General features: G+C 47.8%; 1 protein-coding gene across 2 annotated transcripts in view; it reads left to right on the top strand.

Annotated features, from left to right (window-relative positions):
* LOC106566258 (sarcolemmal membrane-associated protein) overlaps window positions 1-17,256 on the top strand; it is a 121,382-nt gene that overhangs the window by 85,706 nt on the left and 18,420 nt on the right. For both annotated transcript variants that reach the window (XM_045691996.1, XM_045691995.1), the window contains 3 exons: window positions 393-593; window positions 3,635-3,940; window positions 10,667-10,784. In XM_045691996.1, the coding sequence (XP_045547952.1) occupies window positions 393-593; window positions 3,635-3,940; window positions 10,667-10,784 (625 nt within the window). The remainder of the gene's footprint in view (window positions 1-392; window positions 594-3,634; window positions 3,941-10,666; window positions 10,785-17,256) is intronic.

The raw sequence follows: 17,256 nt of genomic DNA, 5'->3' as shown, positions 1-17,256 counted from the left end.
AGCAGCTGAGACCTTCAACCCCCTCCTGGATCCAGATCCCTGTCTTTTTATTTTAAATAGCGCTTCTTCTGTGCACATTTGGGAATACCATATACCCTTGTATGGTACCGGAAACGGTATGAACATCTGCATACTGCCCAACCCTATCTGTAACTTCCTGATCAATTATGAAAACATAAATAAACAACTGACTTTGATTAGACATTTTTCTGTGGCTTGGGTGGCCTTTCAATCTAAGCCCCAGCTTTTGCATTCCATGTACTCTGTACACCTACCCAGCATGGGTTCAGATCCCACTCACCGCTCTAGCACCCTCATCTCTAGCACCCTCATCTCCTTACTTTCCTCTATGCCTATATCTAACTATATCCCACCTGTCCGTCCCGGTCTAGATGAGCTGCGGATGGCCAGCCTGGAGCCTGGGGACAGAGAGCAGGTGATTCACCACCTCCACAAACAGCTGCTGGAGACCCAGGAGTTGGCCAACACAGGCAAGCAGAAGTGTCTGGAGCTCCAGGCCTTACTGGAAGAGGAGAGGAGGAGTAACAGGCAGCAGACTGAGGAGTCAGCCAAGCAGATCCACTACCTACAGAGTGAGTATAGTACCGAGCGGTACCTGCAAGAGGGACTTAACTAGAGTTAACCATGGGGCGGCAGGTAGCCTAGTGGTTAGAGCGTTGGACTAGTAACCGAAAGGTTCCTAGATCGAATCCCTGAGCTGACAAGGTACAAATCTGTCGTTCTGCCCCTGAACAAAGCAGTTAGCTGTTCCTAGGCCGTCGTTGAAAATAAGAATTTGTTCTTAAGTGACTTACCTAGTGGCTGCTGGAGGGGTTGGGGTGGTTGACCCCTAAAGGTGAAATAAAAAAAACAGACTTGGATCACATACACACATATATATACAATATATATCCAATGCCTTCGGAAAGTATTCAGACCCCATGACTTTTTCCACATTTTGTTATTCTAAAATTATTCTTATTTATTTCTTATCAATCTACACACAACACACCAAAATGACAAAGCGAATACATGTTTTTAGAAATGTTCGCAAATGTATTAAATATAAATAAACAAACCTTATATAAATAAGTATTCAGACCCTTTGTTATGAGATATGAAATTGAGCTCAGGTGCATCCTGTTTCCATTGATCATCCTTGAGATGTTTCTACAACTTGATTGGAGTCCACCTGTGGTAAATTTGATTGATTGGACAGATTTGGAAAGGAAAACCCATGTCTGTATAAGGTCCCACAGTTGACGGTGCATGTCAGCTAAAACCAAGTAAGGGGATTGAAGGAATTGAACGTAGAGCTCCGAGACAGAATTGTGTCGAGGCACAGATCTGGGGAAGGGTACCAAAAAATGTCTGCAGCATTGAAGGTCCCCAAGAACACAGTGGCCTCCATCATTCTTAAATGGAAGAAGTTTGGAACCACCAAGACTCTTCCTAGAGCTGGCCGCCCGGCCAAACTGATCAATCAGGGGAGAAGGGCCTTGGTCAGGGAGGTGACCAGGAACCCGATGGTCACTCTGACAGAGCTCCAGGGTTCCTCTGTGGAGATGGGAGAAACTTCCAGAAGGACAACAATCTCTGCAGCACTCCACCAATCAGGCCTTTATGGGAAAGTGGCCAGACGGAAGCCCCTCCTCAGTAAAAGGCACATGACAGCCTGCTTGGAGTTTTGCCAAAAGGCCCTTAAAGGACTCTGACCATGAGAAACAACATTCTCTGGTCTGATGAAAGCAAGATTGACCTCTTTGGCCTGAATGCCAAGCGTCACATCTGGATGAAACCTGGCACCATCCCTACGGTGAAGCATGGTGTTGGCAGCATCATGCTGTGGGGATGTTTTTCAGCGGCAGGGACTGGGAGACTAGTCAGGATTGAGGGAAAGATGAACGGAGCAAAGTACAAAAAGATACTTGATGAAAACCTGCTCCAGAGCGCTCAGGACCTCAGACTGGGGTGAAGGTTCACCTTCCAACAGGACAATGACCCTAAGCACACAGCCAAGACAACACAGGAGTGGCTTCGGGACAAGTCTCTGAATGTCCTTGAGTGGCCCATCAAGAGCCCAGACTTGAACCTGATCGAACATCTCTGGAGAGACCTGAAAATAGCTGTGCCGTGATGCTCCCCTTCCAACCTGACAGAGGTTGAGAGGATCTGCAGAGAAGAATGGGAGAAACTCCCCAAATACAGGTGTGCCAAGCTTGTAGCGTCATACCCAAGAAGACTCGAGACTGTAATCGCTGCCAAAGGTGCTTCAACAAAGTACTGAGTAAATGTTTCAGTTGTTTAGTAAAAAAAAATGTATTAAACAATTATACATTTCTGCCATGCTAGAGTCAACTGTAAGTGCTGTTATTGTGAAGTGTAAACGTCTAGGAGCAACAACGGCTAAGCCGCAAAGTGGTAGGCCACACAAACTCACCGAACGGGACCGCCGAGTTCCGAGTTCGTAATAATCGTTTGTCTTCGGGTTGGAACACTCACTACCGAGTTCCAAACTGCCTCGTGCTGACATTGCTTCCAAAGCATTGTTCGTTGGGAGCTTCATGAAATGGGTTTCCATGGCCGAGCAGCCGCACACAAGCCTAAGATCACCATGCGCAATGCCAAGCGTCGGCTAGAATGTTGTAAAGCTCGCCCCCATTGGACTCGGGAGCAGTGGAAACGTATTCTCTGGAGTGATGAATCACTCACCATCTGGGTTTGGCGGATGCCTGGTGAATTCTACCTGCCCGACTGCATAGTGCCAACTGTAAAGTTTGGTGGACTAGGAATAATGGTCTGGGGCTGTTTTTCATGGTTCGGGCCCCTTAGTTTCAGTGAAGGGAAATCTTAACTCTTCAGCATGAAATTACATTATAGACGATTCTGTGCTTCCAACTTTGTGGAAACAGTTTGGGGAAGACCCTTTCCTGTTTCAGCATGACAATGCCCCCCCGTTCACAAAGTGAGGTTGTCTAGTGGAAAGCCAGAAGAGTGAAGGCTGTTATAGCAGTAAAGGGGGGACCAACTCTATGGTAATGCCCAAGATTTTGGAATGAGATGTTCGAAAAGCAGGTGTCAACATACTTTTACACATGTAGTGTACAAAACATTAAGGACACCTTCCTATTAATGACTTTCCCTCAGAACAGCCTCAGTTCATCAGGGTCATGGACTCTACAAGGTGTCAAGCGTCCCACAGGGATGCTGGCCCATGTTGACTCCAATGCTTCCCCACAGTTGTCCAGTTGGCTGGATGTCCTTTGGGTGGTGGATCATTCCTGATACACACTAGAAACTGTTGAGCGTTATAAACCCAGTAGCGCTGAAACAAACCGGTTCGCCTGGCACCTACTTCCATCCCACGTTCAAAGGCACTTAAATCTTTTGTCTTGCACGTTCACCCTCTGAATGGCACATGTACACAATCCATGTCTCAATTATCAAAAGGCTAAAAAAAATCCTTCTTTAACCTGTCTCCTCCCCTTCATCTACACGGATTGTAGTGGATTTAACAAGTGACATCAATAAGGGATCATAGCTTTCACCTGGATTCACCTGGTCAGTCCATGTCCTGAAAAGAGATGTTCTATATTATATAGTGTACATGAAAGTATATACGATCTGTTTCCAGGTCAGTTGGGGAAGCTAGCGGTAGACATGGAGGAGCTGAAGGAGCGAAGAGAGAGCAGCGTCAGCAGCACACAGGAGGAGCTGTACTCGACTCAGGAGGAGGTGCTCGTTCTCCACCACGCCATGGAGGCCGCCACAGCCGAGAGGGAGCGAGACATCGCCGCCCTGCAGAGGGACCTGGGAGGTGTCACGGCCGAGCTGGAGAAGTGGCGTCAGGCTGCGTCCAAATACGAACAGGAGATCAACTCCCTGCAGGCCACCTTCCAACAGCAGAGCCTGCACCAGCAGAGCACTAACGATCTACAAGGTACGATACTAAACCGAATCGCTGACCCCTAAACCCATCATCACTAGACTCCAGTGGTGATGTAGAACACTAGACTCTCCAGTGGTGATGTAGAACACTAGACTCTCTAGTGGTGATGTAGAACACTAGACTCTCTAGTGATGATGTAGAACACTAGACTCTCTAGTGGTGATGTAGAACACTAGACTCTCTAGTGGTGATGTAGAACACTAGACTCTCTAGTGGTGATGTAGAACACTAGACTCTCTAGTGGTGATGTAGAACACTAGACTCTCTAGTGGTGATGTAGAACACTAGACTCTCTAGTGGTGATGTAGAACACTAGACTCTAGTGGTGATGTAGAACACTAGACTCTCTAGTGATGATGTAGAACACTAGACTCTCTAGTGGTGATGTAGAACACTAGACTCTCTAGTGGTGATGTAGAACACTAGACTCTAGTGGTGATGTAGAACACTAGACTCTCTAGTGATGATGTAGAACACTAGACTCTAGTGATGATGTAGAACACTAGACTCTCTAGTGGTGATGTAGAACACTAGACTCTAGTGATGATGTAGAACACTAGACTCTAGTGGTGATGTAGAACACTAGACTCTCTAGTGGTGATGTAGAACACTAGACTCTCTAGTGATGATGTAGAACACTAGACTCTCTAGTGATGATGTAGAACACTAGACTCTCTAGTGGTGATGTAGAACACTAGACTCTCTAGTGATGATGTAGAACACGGCACTAGACTCTCTAGTGGTGATGTAGAACACTAGACTCTCTAGTGATGATGTAGAACACTAGACTCTCTAGTGGTGATGTAGAACACTAGACTCTCTAGTGGTGATGTAGAACACTAGACTCTCTAGTGGTGATGTAGAACACTAGACTCTCTAGTGGTGATGTAGAACACTAGACTCTCTAGTGGTGATGTAGAACACTAGACTCTCTAGTGGTGATGTAGAACACTAGACTCTCTAGTGATGATGTAGAACACTAGACTCTCTAGTGGTGATGTAGAACACTAGACTCTCTAGTGATGATGTAGAACACTAGACTCTCTAGTGATGATGTAGAACACTAGACTCTCTAGTGATGATGTAGAACACTAGACTCTCTAGTGGTGATGTAGAACACTAGACTCTCTAGTGGTGATGTAGAACACTAGACTCTCTAGTGGTGATGTAGAACACTAGACTCTCTAGTGATGATGTAGAACACTAGACTCTCTAGTGGTGATGTAGAACACTAGACTCTAGTGGTGATGTAGAACACTAGACTCTAGTGGTGATGTAGAACACTAGACTCTCTAGTGGTGATGTAGAACACTAGACTCTCTAGTGATGATGTAGAACACTAGACTCTCTAGTGATGATGTAGAACACTAGACTCTCTAGTGATGATGTAGAACACTAGACTCTCTAGTGATGATGTAGAACACTAGACTCTCTAGTGATGATGTAGAACACTAGACTCTCTAGTGATGATGTAGAACACTAGACTCTCTAGTGATGATGTAGAACACTAGACTCTCTAGTGATGATGTAGAACACTAGACTCTCTAGTGATGATGTAGAACACTAGACTCTAGTGGTGATGTAGAACACTAGACTCTAGTGGTGATGTAGAACACTAGACTCTCTAGTGGTGATGTAGAACACTAGACTCTCTAGTGGTGATGTAGAACACTAGACTCTCTAGTGATGATGTAGAACACTAGACTCTCTAGTGGTGATGTAGAACACTAGACTCTCTAGTGATGATGTAGAACACTAGACTCTCTAGTGATGATGTAGAACACTAGACTCTCTAGTGATGATGTAGAACACTAGACTCTCTAGTGATGATGTAGAACACTAGACTCTCTAGTGGTGATGTAGAACACTAGACTCTCTAGTGGTGATGTAGAACACTAGACTCTCTAGTGGTGATGTAGAACACTAGACTCTCTAGTGATGATGTAGAACACTAGACTCTCTAGTGGTGATGTAGAACACTAGACTCTCTAGTGATGATGTAGAACACTAGACTCTCTAGTGGTGATGTAGAACACTAGACTCTCTAGTGATGATGTAGAACACTAGACTCTCTAGTGATGATGTAGAACACTAGACTCTCTAGTGATGATGTAGAACACTAGACTCTCTAGTGGTGATGTAGAACACTAGACTCTCTAGTGATGATGTAGAACACTAGACTCTCTAGTGGTGATGTAGAACACTAGACTCTCTAGTGATGATGTAGAACACTAGACTCTCTAGTGATGATGTAGAACACTAGACTCTCTAGTGATGATGTAGAACACTAGACTCTCTAGTGATGATGTAGAACACTAGACTCTCTAGTGATGATGTAGAACACTAGACTCTCTAGTGATGATGTAGAACACTAGACTCTCTAGTGATGATGTAGAACACTAGACTCTCTAGTGGTGATGTAGAACACTAGACTCTCTAGTGGTGATGTAGAACACTAGACTCTCTAGTGATGATGTAGAACACTAGACTCTCTAGTGATGATGTAGAACACTAGACTCTCTAGTGATGATGTAGAACACTAGACTCTCTAGTGGTGATGTAGAACACTAGACTCTCTAGTGGTGATGTAGAACACTAGACTCTCCAGTGGTGATGTAGAACACTAGACTCTAGTGATGATGTAGAACACTAGACTCTCTGTTCTACATTATCTACATTATCTAACGTTTAAGTTCCTTGCTCAGAACATGAGAACATATGAAAGCTGGTGGTTCCTTTTAACATGAGTCTTCAATATTCCCAGTTAAGAAGTTTTAGGTTGTAGTTATTATAGGAATTATAGGACTATTTCTCTCTATACCATTTGTATTTCATATACCTTTGACTATTGGATGTTCTTATAGGCACTTTAGTATTGCGTAAAACTGACTATCCTACCGATCCTCGACTTTGGCGATGTAATTTACAGTATAGCTTCCGTCCCTCAGACAACAGTGAGTTGCAGTAGTCAGGACGGGAGATGACAAGTGCCTGGATTAGGACCTGCGCCGCTTCCTGTGTGAGGAAAGGTCGTACTCTACGGATGCCAAAGGGGGCGGTGTTTCAATCTACTGCAAAGATAGCCTGCAGAGTTCTGTATTACAATCCAAGTCTGTACCCAAACAATTCGAGCTTCTACTTCTAAAAATTCACCTTTCCAGAAACAAGTCTCTCACTGTTGCCACTTGTTATAGACCACCCTCTGCCCCCAGCTGTGCCCTCAATACCATATGTGAACTGATTGCCCCCCATCTATCTTCAGAGCTCATGCTACTAGGTGACCTAAACTGGGACATGCTTAATAACACCCCGGCCATCCTACAATCTAAGCTAGATGCCCTCAATCTCACACAAGGAACCTACCAGGTACAACCCCAAATCCGTGAACATGGGCACCCTCATAGATATCATCCTGACCAACTTGTCCTCTAAATACACCTCTGTTGTTTTCAACCAGGATCTCAGCAATCAATGACTCATTGCCTGCGTCCGTAATGGGTCCGCGGTCAAACAACCACCCCTCATCACTGTCAAACGCTCCCTAAAACACTTCTGCAAGCAGGCCTTTCTAATCGACCTGACCCGGGTATCCTGGAAGGACATTGACCTCATGGCGTCAGTTGAGGATGCCTGGTTGTTCTTTAAAAGTGCCTTCCTCACCATCTTAAATAAGCATGCCCCTTTCAAAAAAATGTAGAACTAAGAACAGATATAGCCCTTGGTTCACTCCAGACCTGACTGCCCTCGACCAGCACAAAAACATAATGTGGTGTACTGCACTAGCATCGACTAGTCCCAGCGATATGCAACTTTTCAGGGAAGTCCGGAACCAATATACACAGGCAGTTAGGAAAGCTAAGGCTAGCTTTTTCAAACAGAAATTTGCATCCTGTAGTACAAACTCCAAAAAGTTCTGGGACACTGTAAAGTCCATGGAGAACAAGAGCACCTCCTCCCAGCTGCCCACTGCACTGAGGCTAGGTAATACGGTCACCACCGATAAATCCATGATAATCAAAAATTTCAATAAGCATTTCTCTACGGCTGGGCCATGCTTTCCTCCTGGCTACCCCAACCCCGGCCAACAGCCCTGCACCCTCCACACCAACCCAGATGTTCTGAAAGAGCTGCAAAACCTGGACCCCTACAAATCAGCTGGGCTTGACAATCTGGACCCTCTCTTTCTAAAACTATCCGCCGCCATTGTTGCAACCCCTATTACTAGCCTGTTCAACCTCTCTTTCGTATCGTCTGAGATCCCCAAAGATTGGAAAGCTGTCGCGGTCAACTCCCTCTTCAAAGGGGGAGACACTCAAGACCCAAACTGTTACAGACCTATATCCATCCTGCACTTCCTTTCTAAAGTCTTTGAAAGCCAAGTTAACAAACAGATCACTGACCATTTCGAATCCCACCGTACCTTCTCCGCTGTGCAATCCGGTTTCTGAGCTGGTCACGGGTGCACCTCAGCTACATTCAAGGTCCTAAACGATATCATAACCGCCATCGATAAAAGACAATACTGTGCAGCCGTCTTCATCGACCTGGCCAAGGCTTTCAACTCTGTCAATCACCGTATTCTTATCGGCAGACTCCACAGCCTTGGTTTCTCAAATGACTGCCTCGCCTGGTTCACCAACTACTTCTCAGATAGAGTTCAGTGTGTCAAATCGGAGGGCCTGTTGTCCGGACCTCTGGCAATCTCTATGGGGGTGGCACAGGATTCAATTCTCAGGCCAACTCTTTTCTCTGTATATATCAACGATGTCGCTCTTACTGCGGGTGATTCTCTGATCCACCTCTACACAGACGACACCATTCTGTATACATCTGGCCTTTCTTTGGACACTGTGTTAACAAACCTCCAAACAAGCTTCAATGCCATACAACACTCCTTCCGTGGCCTCCAACTGCATGATCTTCAACTGATCGCTGCCCGCACCCTTCCGCCCGACTAGCATCGCTACTCTAGACGGTTCTGACCTAGAATATATGGAAAACTACAAATACCTGGGTGTCTGGCTAGACTGTAAACTCTCCTTCCAGACTCACATCAAGCATCTCCAATCCAAAATTAAATCTAGAATCGGCTTCCTATTTCGCAACAAAGCTTCCTTCACTCATGCTGCCAAGCATACCATCGTAAAACTGACCATCCTACCGATCCTCGACTTTGGCGATGTAATTTACAAAATAGCCTCCAACACTCTACTCAACAAGCTGGATGCAGTCTATCACAGTGCCATCCGTTTTGTCACCAAAGCCCCATATACTACCCACCGCTTCGACCTGTATGATCTCGTTGGCTGGCCCTCGCTACATATTCGTCGCCAGACCCACTGGCTCCAGGTCATCTGTAAGTCTATGCTAGGTAAAGCTCAGACTTATCTCAGCTCACTGCTCACTGGTCACCATAACAACACCCACCCGTAGCACACGCTCCAGCAGGTATATCTCACTGGTCATCCCCAAAGCCAACACCTCCTTTGGCCGCCTTTCCTTCCAGTTCTCTGCTGCCAATGACTGGAACGAATTGCAAAAATCACTGAAGCTGGAGACTTATATTTCCCTCACTAACTTTAAACATCAGCTATCTGAGCAGCTAACCGATCGCTGCAGCTGTACCTAGTTTATCTGTAAATAGCCCATCCAATCTACCTACCTCATCCCCATATTGTTTTTATTTACTTTTCTGCTCTTTTGCACACCAGTATTTCTACTTGCATATCATCATCTGCACATCTATCACTCGTGTTAATTTGCTAAATTATAATTACTTCGCTACAATGGCCTATTTATTGCCTTACCTCCTTACCTCATTTGCACACACTGTATATAGATTTTTTTTCTATTGTGTTATTGTCTGTATGTTTGTTTTACTCCATGTGTAACTCTGTGTTGTTGTTTCTGTCGCACTGCTTTGCTTTATCCTGGCCAGGTCGCAGTTGTAAATGAGAACTTGTTCTTAACTAGCCTACCTGGTTAAGTAAAGGTGAAAAAAATAAAATATTCTTATTTACAATAACGGCCTACCAGAAGGCAAAAGGCCTCCGACGAGGACCTGGGATTCATTTTTTTAAATAAATACAATATAAATATAGGACAAAACACACATCACAAGAGAGAGAACACTACATAAAGAGAAACCTAAGACAACAGCATGGTAGCAGCACAACATGGTTCATACTACCTACTATCATACTACCTACTACCATATCCCGTACCATACTACCATATCCCGTACCATACTACCATATCCCGTACCATACTACCATATCCCGTACCATACTACCATATCCCGTACCATACTACCATATCCCCTACCATACTACCATATCCCGTACCATACTACATACTACCATATCCCCTACCATACTACCATATCCCGTACCATACTACCTACTACCATATCACGTACCATATTACCTACTACCATATCCCGTACCATACTACCATATCCCGTACCATACTACCATATCCCGTACCATACTACCATATCCCGTACCATACTACCATATCCCGTACCATACTACCATAATCCGTACCATACTACCATATCCCGTACCATACTACCATACTACCTACTACCATGTTGCCTTGATCCTGTCTGTTACATGTGAACTAATGGCTCAAGAATAAATGTTATGAATGTTTTTAAGGCTGAGCACAATGACTGTTCAAAGAGGATTGTAACCTGTCTACATCTCCTCTCTGTAGGGGAGTTGGAGCGTCTTCAGAAGGGCTGTTCCAGTCTGCAGCAGGAGTGTGACTGTCTCCGTTCTGAGAAGACTACCCTGGTGGACAGACTACACAGACTGGAGACTGACCTGGACAGGTGGGTCTACACACTGCAGATTGGGGGGTCAACTGAACACCTTAGCCGTCACACTAGACCTGTTAGGTGGTGGGATGAGGTCACTCCCACCCCTGCCTCTACAATGGCATCCAACTAAAAGAAGTTGTCTGTTCTGCAAAGTGGTGCTTTTTTTTTCAGATTGAGGGTTTTTATAGTCACAGTATGGGGGGAGGAGGGGGGATGACCATAGAGGGAACAGCAGCATGATCATTGAGGAGGGGGGGAATGACCATAGAGGGAACAGCAGCATGATCATTGAGGAGGAGGGGGAATGACCATAGAGGGAACAGCAGCATGATCATTGAGGAGGAGGGGGGAATGACCATAGAGGGAACAGCAGCATGATCATTGAGGAGGGGGGGGATGACCATAGAGGGAACAGCAGCATGATCATTGAGGAGGAGGGGGGAATGACCATAGAGGGAACAGCAGCATGATCATTGAGGAGGAGGGGGGAATGACCATAGAGGGAACAGCAGCATGATCATTGAGGAGGAGGGGGGAATGACCATAGAGGGAACAGCAGCATGATCATTGAGGAGGAGGGGGGAATGACCATAGAGGGAACAGCAGCATGATCATTGAGGAGGAGGGGGAATGACCATAGAGGGAACAGCAGCATGATCATTGAGGAGGGGGGGGATGACCATAGAGGGAACAGCAGCATGATGTGGATGGAAGGGGGAGTGACCATAGATGATGTGGATGGAAGGGGGAGTGACCATAGACGATGTGGATGGAAGGGGGAGTGACCATAGACGATGTGGATGGAAGGGGAGTGACCATAGAAGATGTGGATGGAAGGGGGAGTGACCATAGACGATGTGGATGGAAGGGGGAGTGACCATAGACGATGTGGATGGAAGGGGAGTGACCATAGACGATGTGGATGGAAGGGGAGTGACCATAGACGATGTGGATGGAAGGGGGAGCGACCATAGACGATGTGGATGGAAGGGGGAGCGACCATAGACGATGTGGATGGAAGGGGAGTGACCATAGATGATGTGGATGGAAGGGGGGCGACCATAGATGATGTGGATGGAAGGGGGAGCGACCATAGATGATGTGGATGGAAGGGGAGCGACCATAGACGATGTGGACTGGAAGGGGGAGCGACCATAGACGATGTGGATGGAAGGGGGAGCGACCATAGACGATGTGGATGGAAGGGGGAGCGACCATAGACGATGTGGATGGAAGGGGGAGCGACCATAGACGATGTGGATGGAAGGGGGAGCGACCATAGATGATGTGGATGGAAGGGGGAGCGACCATAGACGATGTGGATGGAAGGGGAGCGACCATAGATGATGTGGATGGAAGGGGGCGACCATAGATGATGTGGATGGAAGGGGAGCGACCATAGATGATGTGGATGGAAGGGGAGCGACCATAGATGATGTGGATGGAAGGGGGAGCGACCATAGATGATGTGGATGGAAGGGGGAGCGACCATAGATGATGTGGATGGAAGGGGGAGCGACCATAGATGATGTGGATGGAAGGGGGAGCGACCATAGATGATGTGGATGGAAGGGGGAGCGACCATAGATGATGTGGATGGAAGGGGGAGCGACCATAGATGATGTGGATGGAAGGGGGAGCGACCATAGATGATGTGGATGGAAGGGGGAGCGACCATAGATGATGTGGATGGAAGGGGAGCGACCATAGATGATGTGGATGGAAGGGGAGCGACCATAGATGATGTGGATGGAAGGGGGAGCGACCACAGATGATGTGGATGGAAGGGGGCGACCATAGATGATGTGGATGGAAGGGGGACGACCATAGATGATGTGGATGGAAGGGGGAGCGACCATAGATGATGTGGATGGAAGGGGAGCGACCATAGATGATGTGGATGGAAGGGGGAGCGACCATAGATGATGTGGATGGAAGGGGGAGCGACCATAGATGATGTGGATGGAAGGGGGAGCGACCATAGATGATGTGGATGGAAGGGGAGCGACCATAGATGATGTGGATGGAAGGGGGAGCGACCATAGATGATGTGGATGGAAGGGGGAGCGACCATAGATGATGTGGATGGAAGGGGGAGCGACCATAGATGATGTGGATGGAAGGGGGAGCGACCATAGATGATGTGGATGGAAGGGGGAGCGACCATAGATGATGTGGATGGAAGGGGGGCGACCATAGATGATGTGGATGGAAGGGGGAGCGACCATAGATGATGTGGATGGAAGGGGGAGCGACCATAGATGATGTGGATGGAAGGGGAGCGACCATAGATGATGTGGATGGAAGGGGGAGCGACCATAGACGATGTGGATGGAAGGGGGAGCGACCATAGACGATGTGGATGGAAGGGGGAGCGACCATAGACGATGTGGATGGAAGGGGGAGCGACCATAGACGATGTGGATGGAAGGGGGAGCGACCATAGACGATGTGGATGGAAGGGGGAGCGACCATAGACGATGTGGATGGAAGGGGAGCGACCATAGACGATGTGGATGGAAGGGGAGCGACCATAGACGATGTGGATGGAAGGGGAGCGACCATAGACGATGTGGATGGAAGGGGAGCGACCATAGACGATGTGGATGGAAGGGGGAGCGACCATAGACGATGTGGATGGAAGGGGGAGCGACCATAGACGATGTGGATGGAAGGGGGAGCGACCATAGACGATGTGGATGGAAGGGGGAGCGACCATAGACGATGTGGATGGAAGGGGGAGCGACCATAGACGATGTGGATGGAAGGGGAGCGACCATAGACGATGTGGATGGAAGGGGAGCGACCATAGACGATGTGGATGGAAGGGGAGCGACCATAGACGATGTGGATGGAAGGGGGAGCGACCATAGACGATGTGGATGGAAGGGGGAGCGACCATAGACGATGTGGATGGAAGGGGGAGCGACCATAGACGATGTGGATGGAAGGGGGAGCGACCATAGATGATGTGGATGGAAGGGGGAGCGACCATAGATGATGTGGATGGAAGGGGGAGCGACCATAGATGATGTGGATGGAAGGGGAGCGACCATAGATGATGTGGATGGAAGGGGGAGCGACCATAGATGATGTGGATGGAAGGGGAGCGACCATAGATGATGTGGATGGAAGGGGGAGCGACCATAGATGATGTGGATGGAAGGGGAGCGACCATAGATGATGTGGATGGAAGGGGAGCGACCATAGATGATGTGGATGGAAGGGGGAGCGACCATAGATGATGTGGATGGAAGGGGGAGCGACCATAGATGATGTGGATGGAAGGGGGAGCGACCATAGATGATGTGGATGGAAGGGGGAGCGACCATAGATGATGTGGATGGAAGGGGGAGCGACCATAGATGATGTGGATGGAAGGGGGAGCGACCATAGATGATGTGGATGGAAGGGGGAGCGACCATAGATGATGTGGATGGAAGGGGGAGTGACCATAGATGATGTGGATGGAAGGGGGAGTGACCATAGATGATGTGGATGGAAGGGGGAGTGACCATAGATGATGTGGATGGAAGGGGGAGTGACCATAGACGATGTGGATGGAAGGGGGAGCGACCATAGACGATGTGGATGGAAGGGGGAGCGACCATAGATGATGTGGATGGAAGGGGGAGCGACCATAGATGATGTGGATGGAAGGGGAGCGACCATAGATGATGTGGATGGAAGGGGGAGTGACCATAGATGATGTGGATGGAAGGGGGAGCGACCATAGATGATGTGGATGGAAGGGGGAGCGACCATAGATGATGTGGATGGAAGGGGGAGTGACCATAGATGATGTGGATGGAAGGGGGAGTGACCATAGATGATGTGGATGGAAGGGGGAGCGACCATAGACGATGTGGATGGAAGGGGGAGTGACCATAGATGATGTGGAGTACGTCTCTCTGAGATACAACATTTACAAAGACTTCAGACTTCCGTCCATCTGCTGTCCTCCCCTTCAGTTCCAGGGAGCAGACTGGTGTGTTCAGACGATCCACTGGGCCCTGTTTGGACTATATCACAGTTCTGGACATGGTTTTATATGATCTCTTCCTCCCCTTCAGTTCCAGGGAGCAGACTGGTGTGTTCAGACGATCCACTGGGCCCTGTTTGGACTATATCACAGTTCTGGACATGGTTTTATATGATCTCTTCCTCCCCTTCAGTTCCAGGGAGCAGACTGGTGTGTTCAGACGATCCACTGGGCCCTGTTTGGACTATATCACAGTTCTGGACATGGTTTTATATGATCTCTTCCTCCCCTTCAGTTCCAGGGAGCAGACTGGTGTGTTCAGACGATCCACTGGGCCCTGTTTGGACTATATCACAGTTCTGGACATGGTTTTATATGATCTCTTCCTCCCCTTCTCTTCCAGGGAGCAGACTGGTGTGTTCAGACGATCCACTGGGCCCTGTTTGGACTATATCACAGTTCTGGACATGGTTTTATATGATCTCTTCCTCCCCTTCAGTTCCAGGGAGCAGACTGGTGTGTTCAGACGATCCACTGGGCCCTGTTTGGACTATATCACAGTTCTGGACATGGTTTTATATGATCTCTTCCTCCCCTTCAGTTCCAGGGAGCAGACTGGTGTGTTCAGACGATCCACTGGGCCCTGTTTGGACTATATCACAGTTCTGGACATGGTTTTATATGATCTCTTCCTCCCCTTCAGTTCCAGGGAGCAGACTGGTGTGTTCAGACGATCCACTGGGCCCTGTTTGGACTATATCACAGTTCTGGACATGGTTTTATATGATCTCTTCCTCCCCTTCAGTTCCAGGGAGCAGACTGGTGTGTTCAGACGATCCACTGGGCCCTGTTTGGACTATATCACAGTTCTGGACATGGTTTTATATGATCTCTTCCTCCCCTTCAGTTCCAGGGAGCAGACTGGTGTGTTCAGACGATCCACTGGGCCCTGTTTGGACTATATCACAGTTCTGGACATGGTTTTATATGATCTCTTCCTCCCCTTCAGTTCCAGGGAGCAGACTGGTGTGTTCAGACGATCCACTGGGCCCTGTTTGGACTATATCACAGTTCTGGACATGGTTTTATATGATCTCTTCCTCCCCTTCAGTTCCAGGGAGCAGACTGGTGTGTTCAGACGATCCACTGGGCCCTGTTTGGACTATATCACAGTTCTGGACATGGTTTTATATGATCTCTTCCTCCCCTTCAGTTCCAGGGAGCAGACTGGTGTGTTCAGACGATCCACTGGGCCCTGTTTGGACTATATCACAGTTCTGGACATGGTTTTATATGATCTCTTCCTCCCCTTCAGTTCCAGGGAGCAGACTGGTGTGTTCAGACGATCCACTGGGCCCTGTTTGGACTATATCACAGTTCTGGACATGGTTTTATATGATCTCTTCCTCCCCTTCAGTTCCAGGGAGCAGACTGGTGTGTTCAGACGATCCACTGGGCCCTGTTTGGACTATATCACAGTTCTGGACATGGTTTTATATGATCTCTTCCTCCCCTTCAGTTCCAGGGAGCAGACTGGTGTGTTCAGACGATCCACTGGGCCCTGTTTGGACTATATCACAGTTCTGGACATGGTTTTATATGATCTCTTCCTCCCCTTCACTTCCAGGGAGCAGACTGGTGTGTTCAGACGATCCACTGGGCCCTGTTTGGACTATATCACAGTTCTGGACATGGTTTTATATGATCTCTTCCTCCCCTTCAGTTCCAGGGAGCAGACTGGTGTGTTCAGACGATCCACTGGGCCCTGTTTGGACTATATCACAGTTCTGGACATGGTTTTATATGATCTCTTCCTCCCCTTCAGTTCCAGGGAGCAGACTGGTGTGTTCAGACGATCCACTGGGCCCTGTTTGGACTATATCACAGTTCTGGACATGGTTTTATATGATCTCTTCCTCCCCTTCAGTTCCAGGGAGCAGACTGGTGTGTTCAGACGATCCACTGGGCCCTGTTTGGACTATATCACAGTTCTGGACATGGTTTTATATGATCTCTTCCTCCCCTTCAGTTCCAGGGAGCAGACTGGTGTGTTCAGACGATCCACTGGGCCCTGTTTGGACTATATCACAGTTCTGGACATGGTTTTATATGATCTCTTCCTCCCCTTCAGTTCCAGGGAGCAGACTGGTGTGTTCAGACGATCCACTGGGCCCTGTTTGGACTATATCACAGTTCTGGACATGGTTTTATATGATCTCTTCCTCCCCTTCAGTTCCAGGGAGCAGACTGGTGTGTTCAGACGATCCACTGGGCCCTGTTTGGACTATATCACAGTTCTGGACATGGTTTTATATGATCTCTTCCTCCCCTTCAGTTCCAGGGAGCAGACTGGTGTGTTCAGACGATCCACTGGGCCCTGTTTGGACTATATCACAGTTCTGGACATGGTTTTATATGATCTCTTCCTCCCCTTCAGTTCCAGGGAGCAGACTGGTGTGTTCAGACGATCCACTGGGCCCTGTTTGGACTATATCACAGTTC

Source organism: Salmo salar, chromosome ssa12 (assembly GCF_905237065.1).
Source record: "Salmo salar chromosome ssa12, Ssal_v3.1, whole genome shotgun sequence".
Classification (NCBI taxonomy): Eukaryota; Metazoa; Chordata; class Actinopteri; order Salmoniformes; family Salmonidae; genus Salmo; species Salmo salar.
This window is presented reverse-complemented; position numbering and strand designations above follow the sequence as displayed.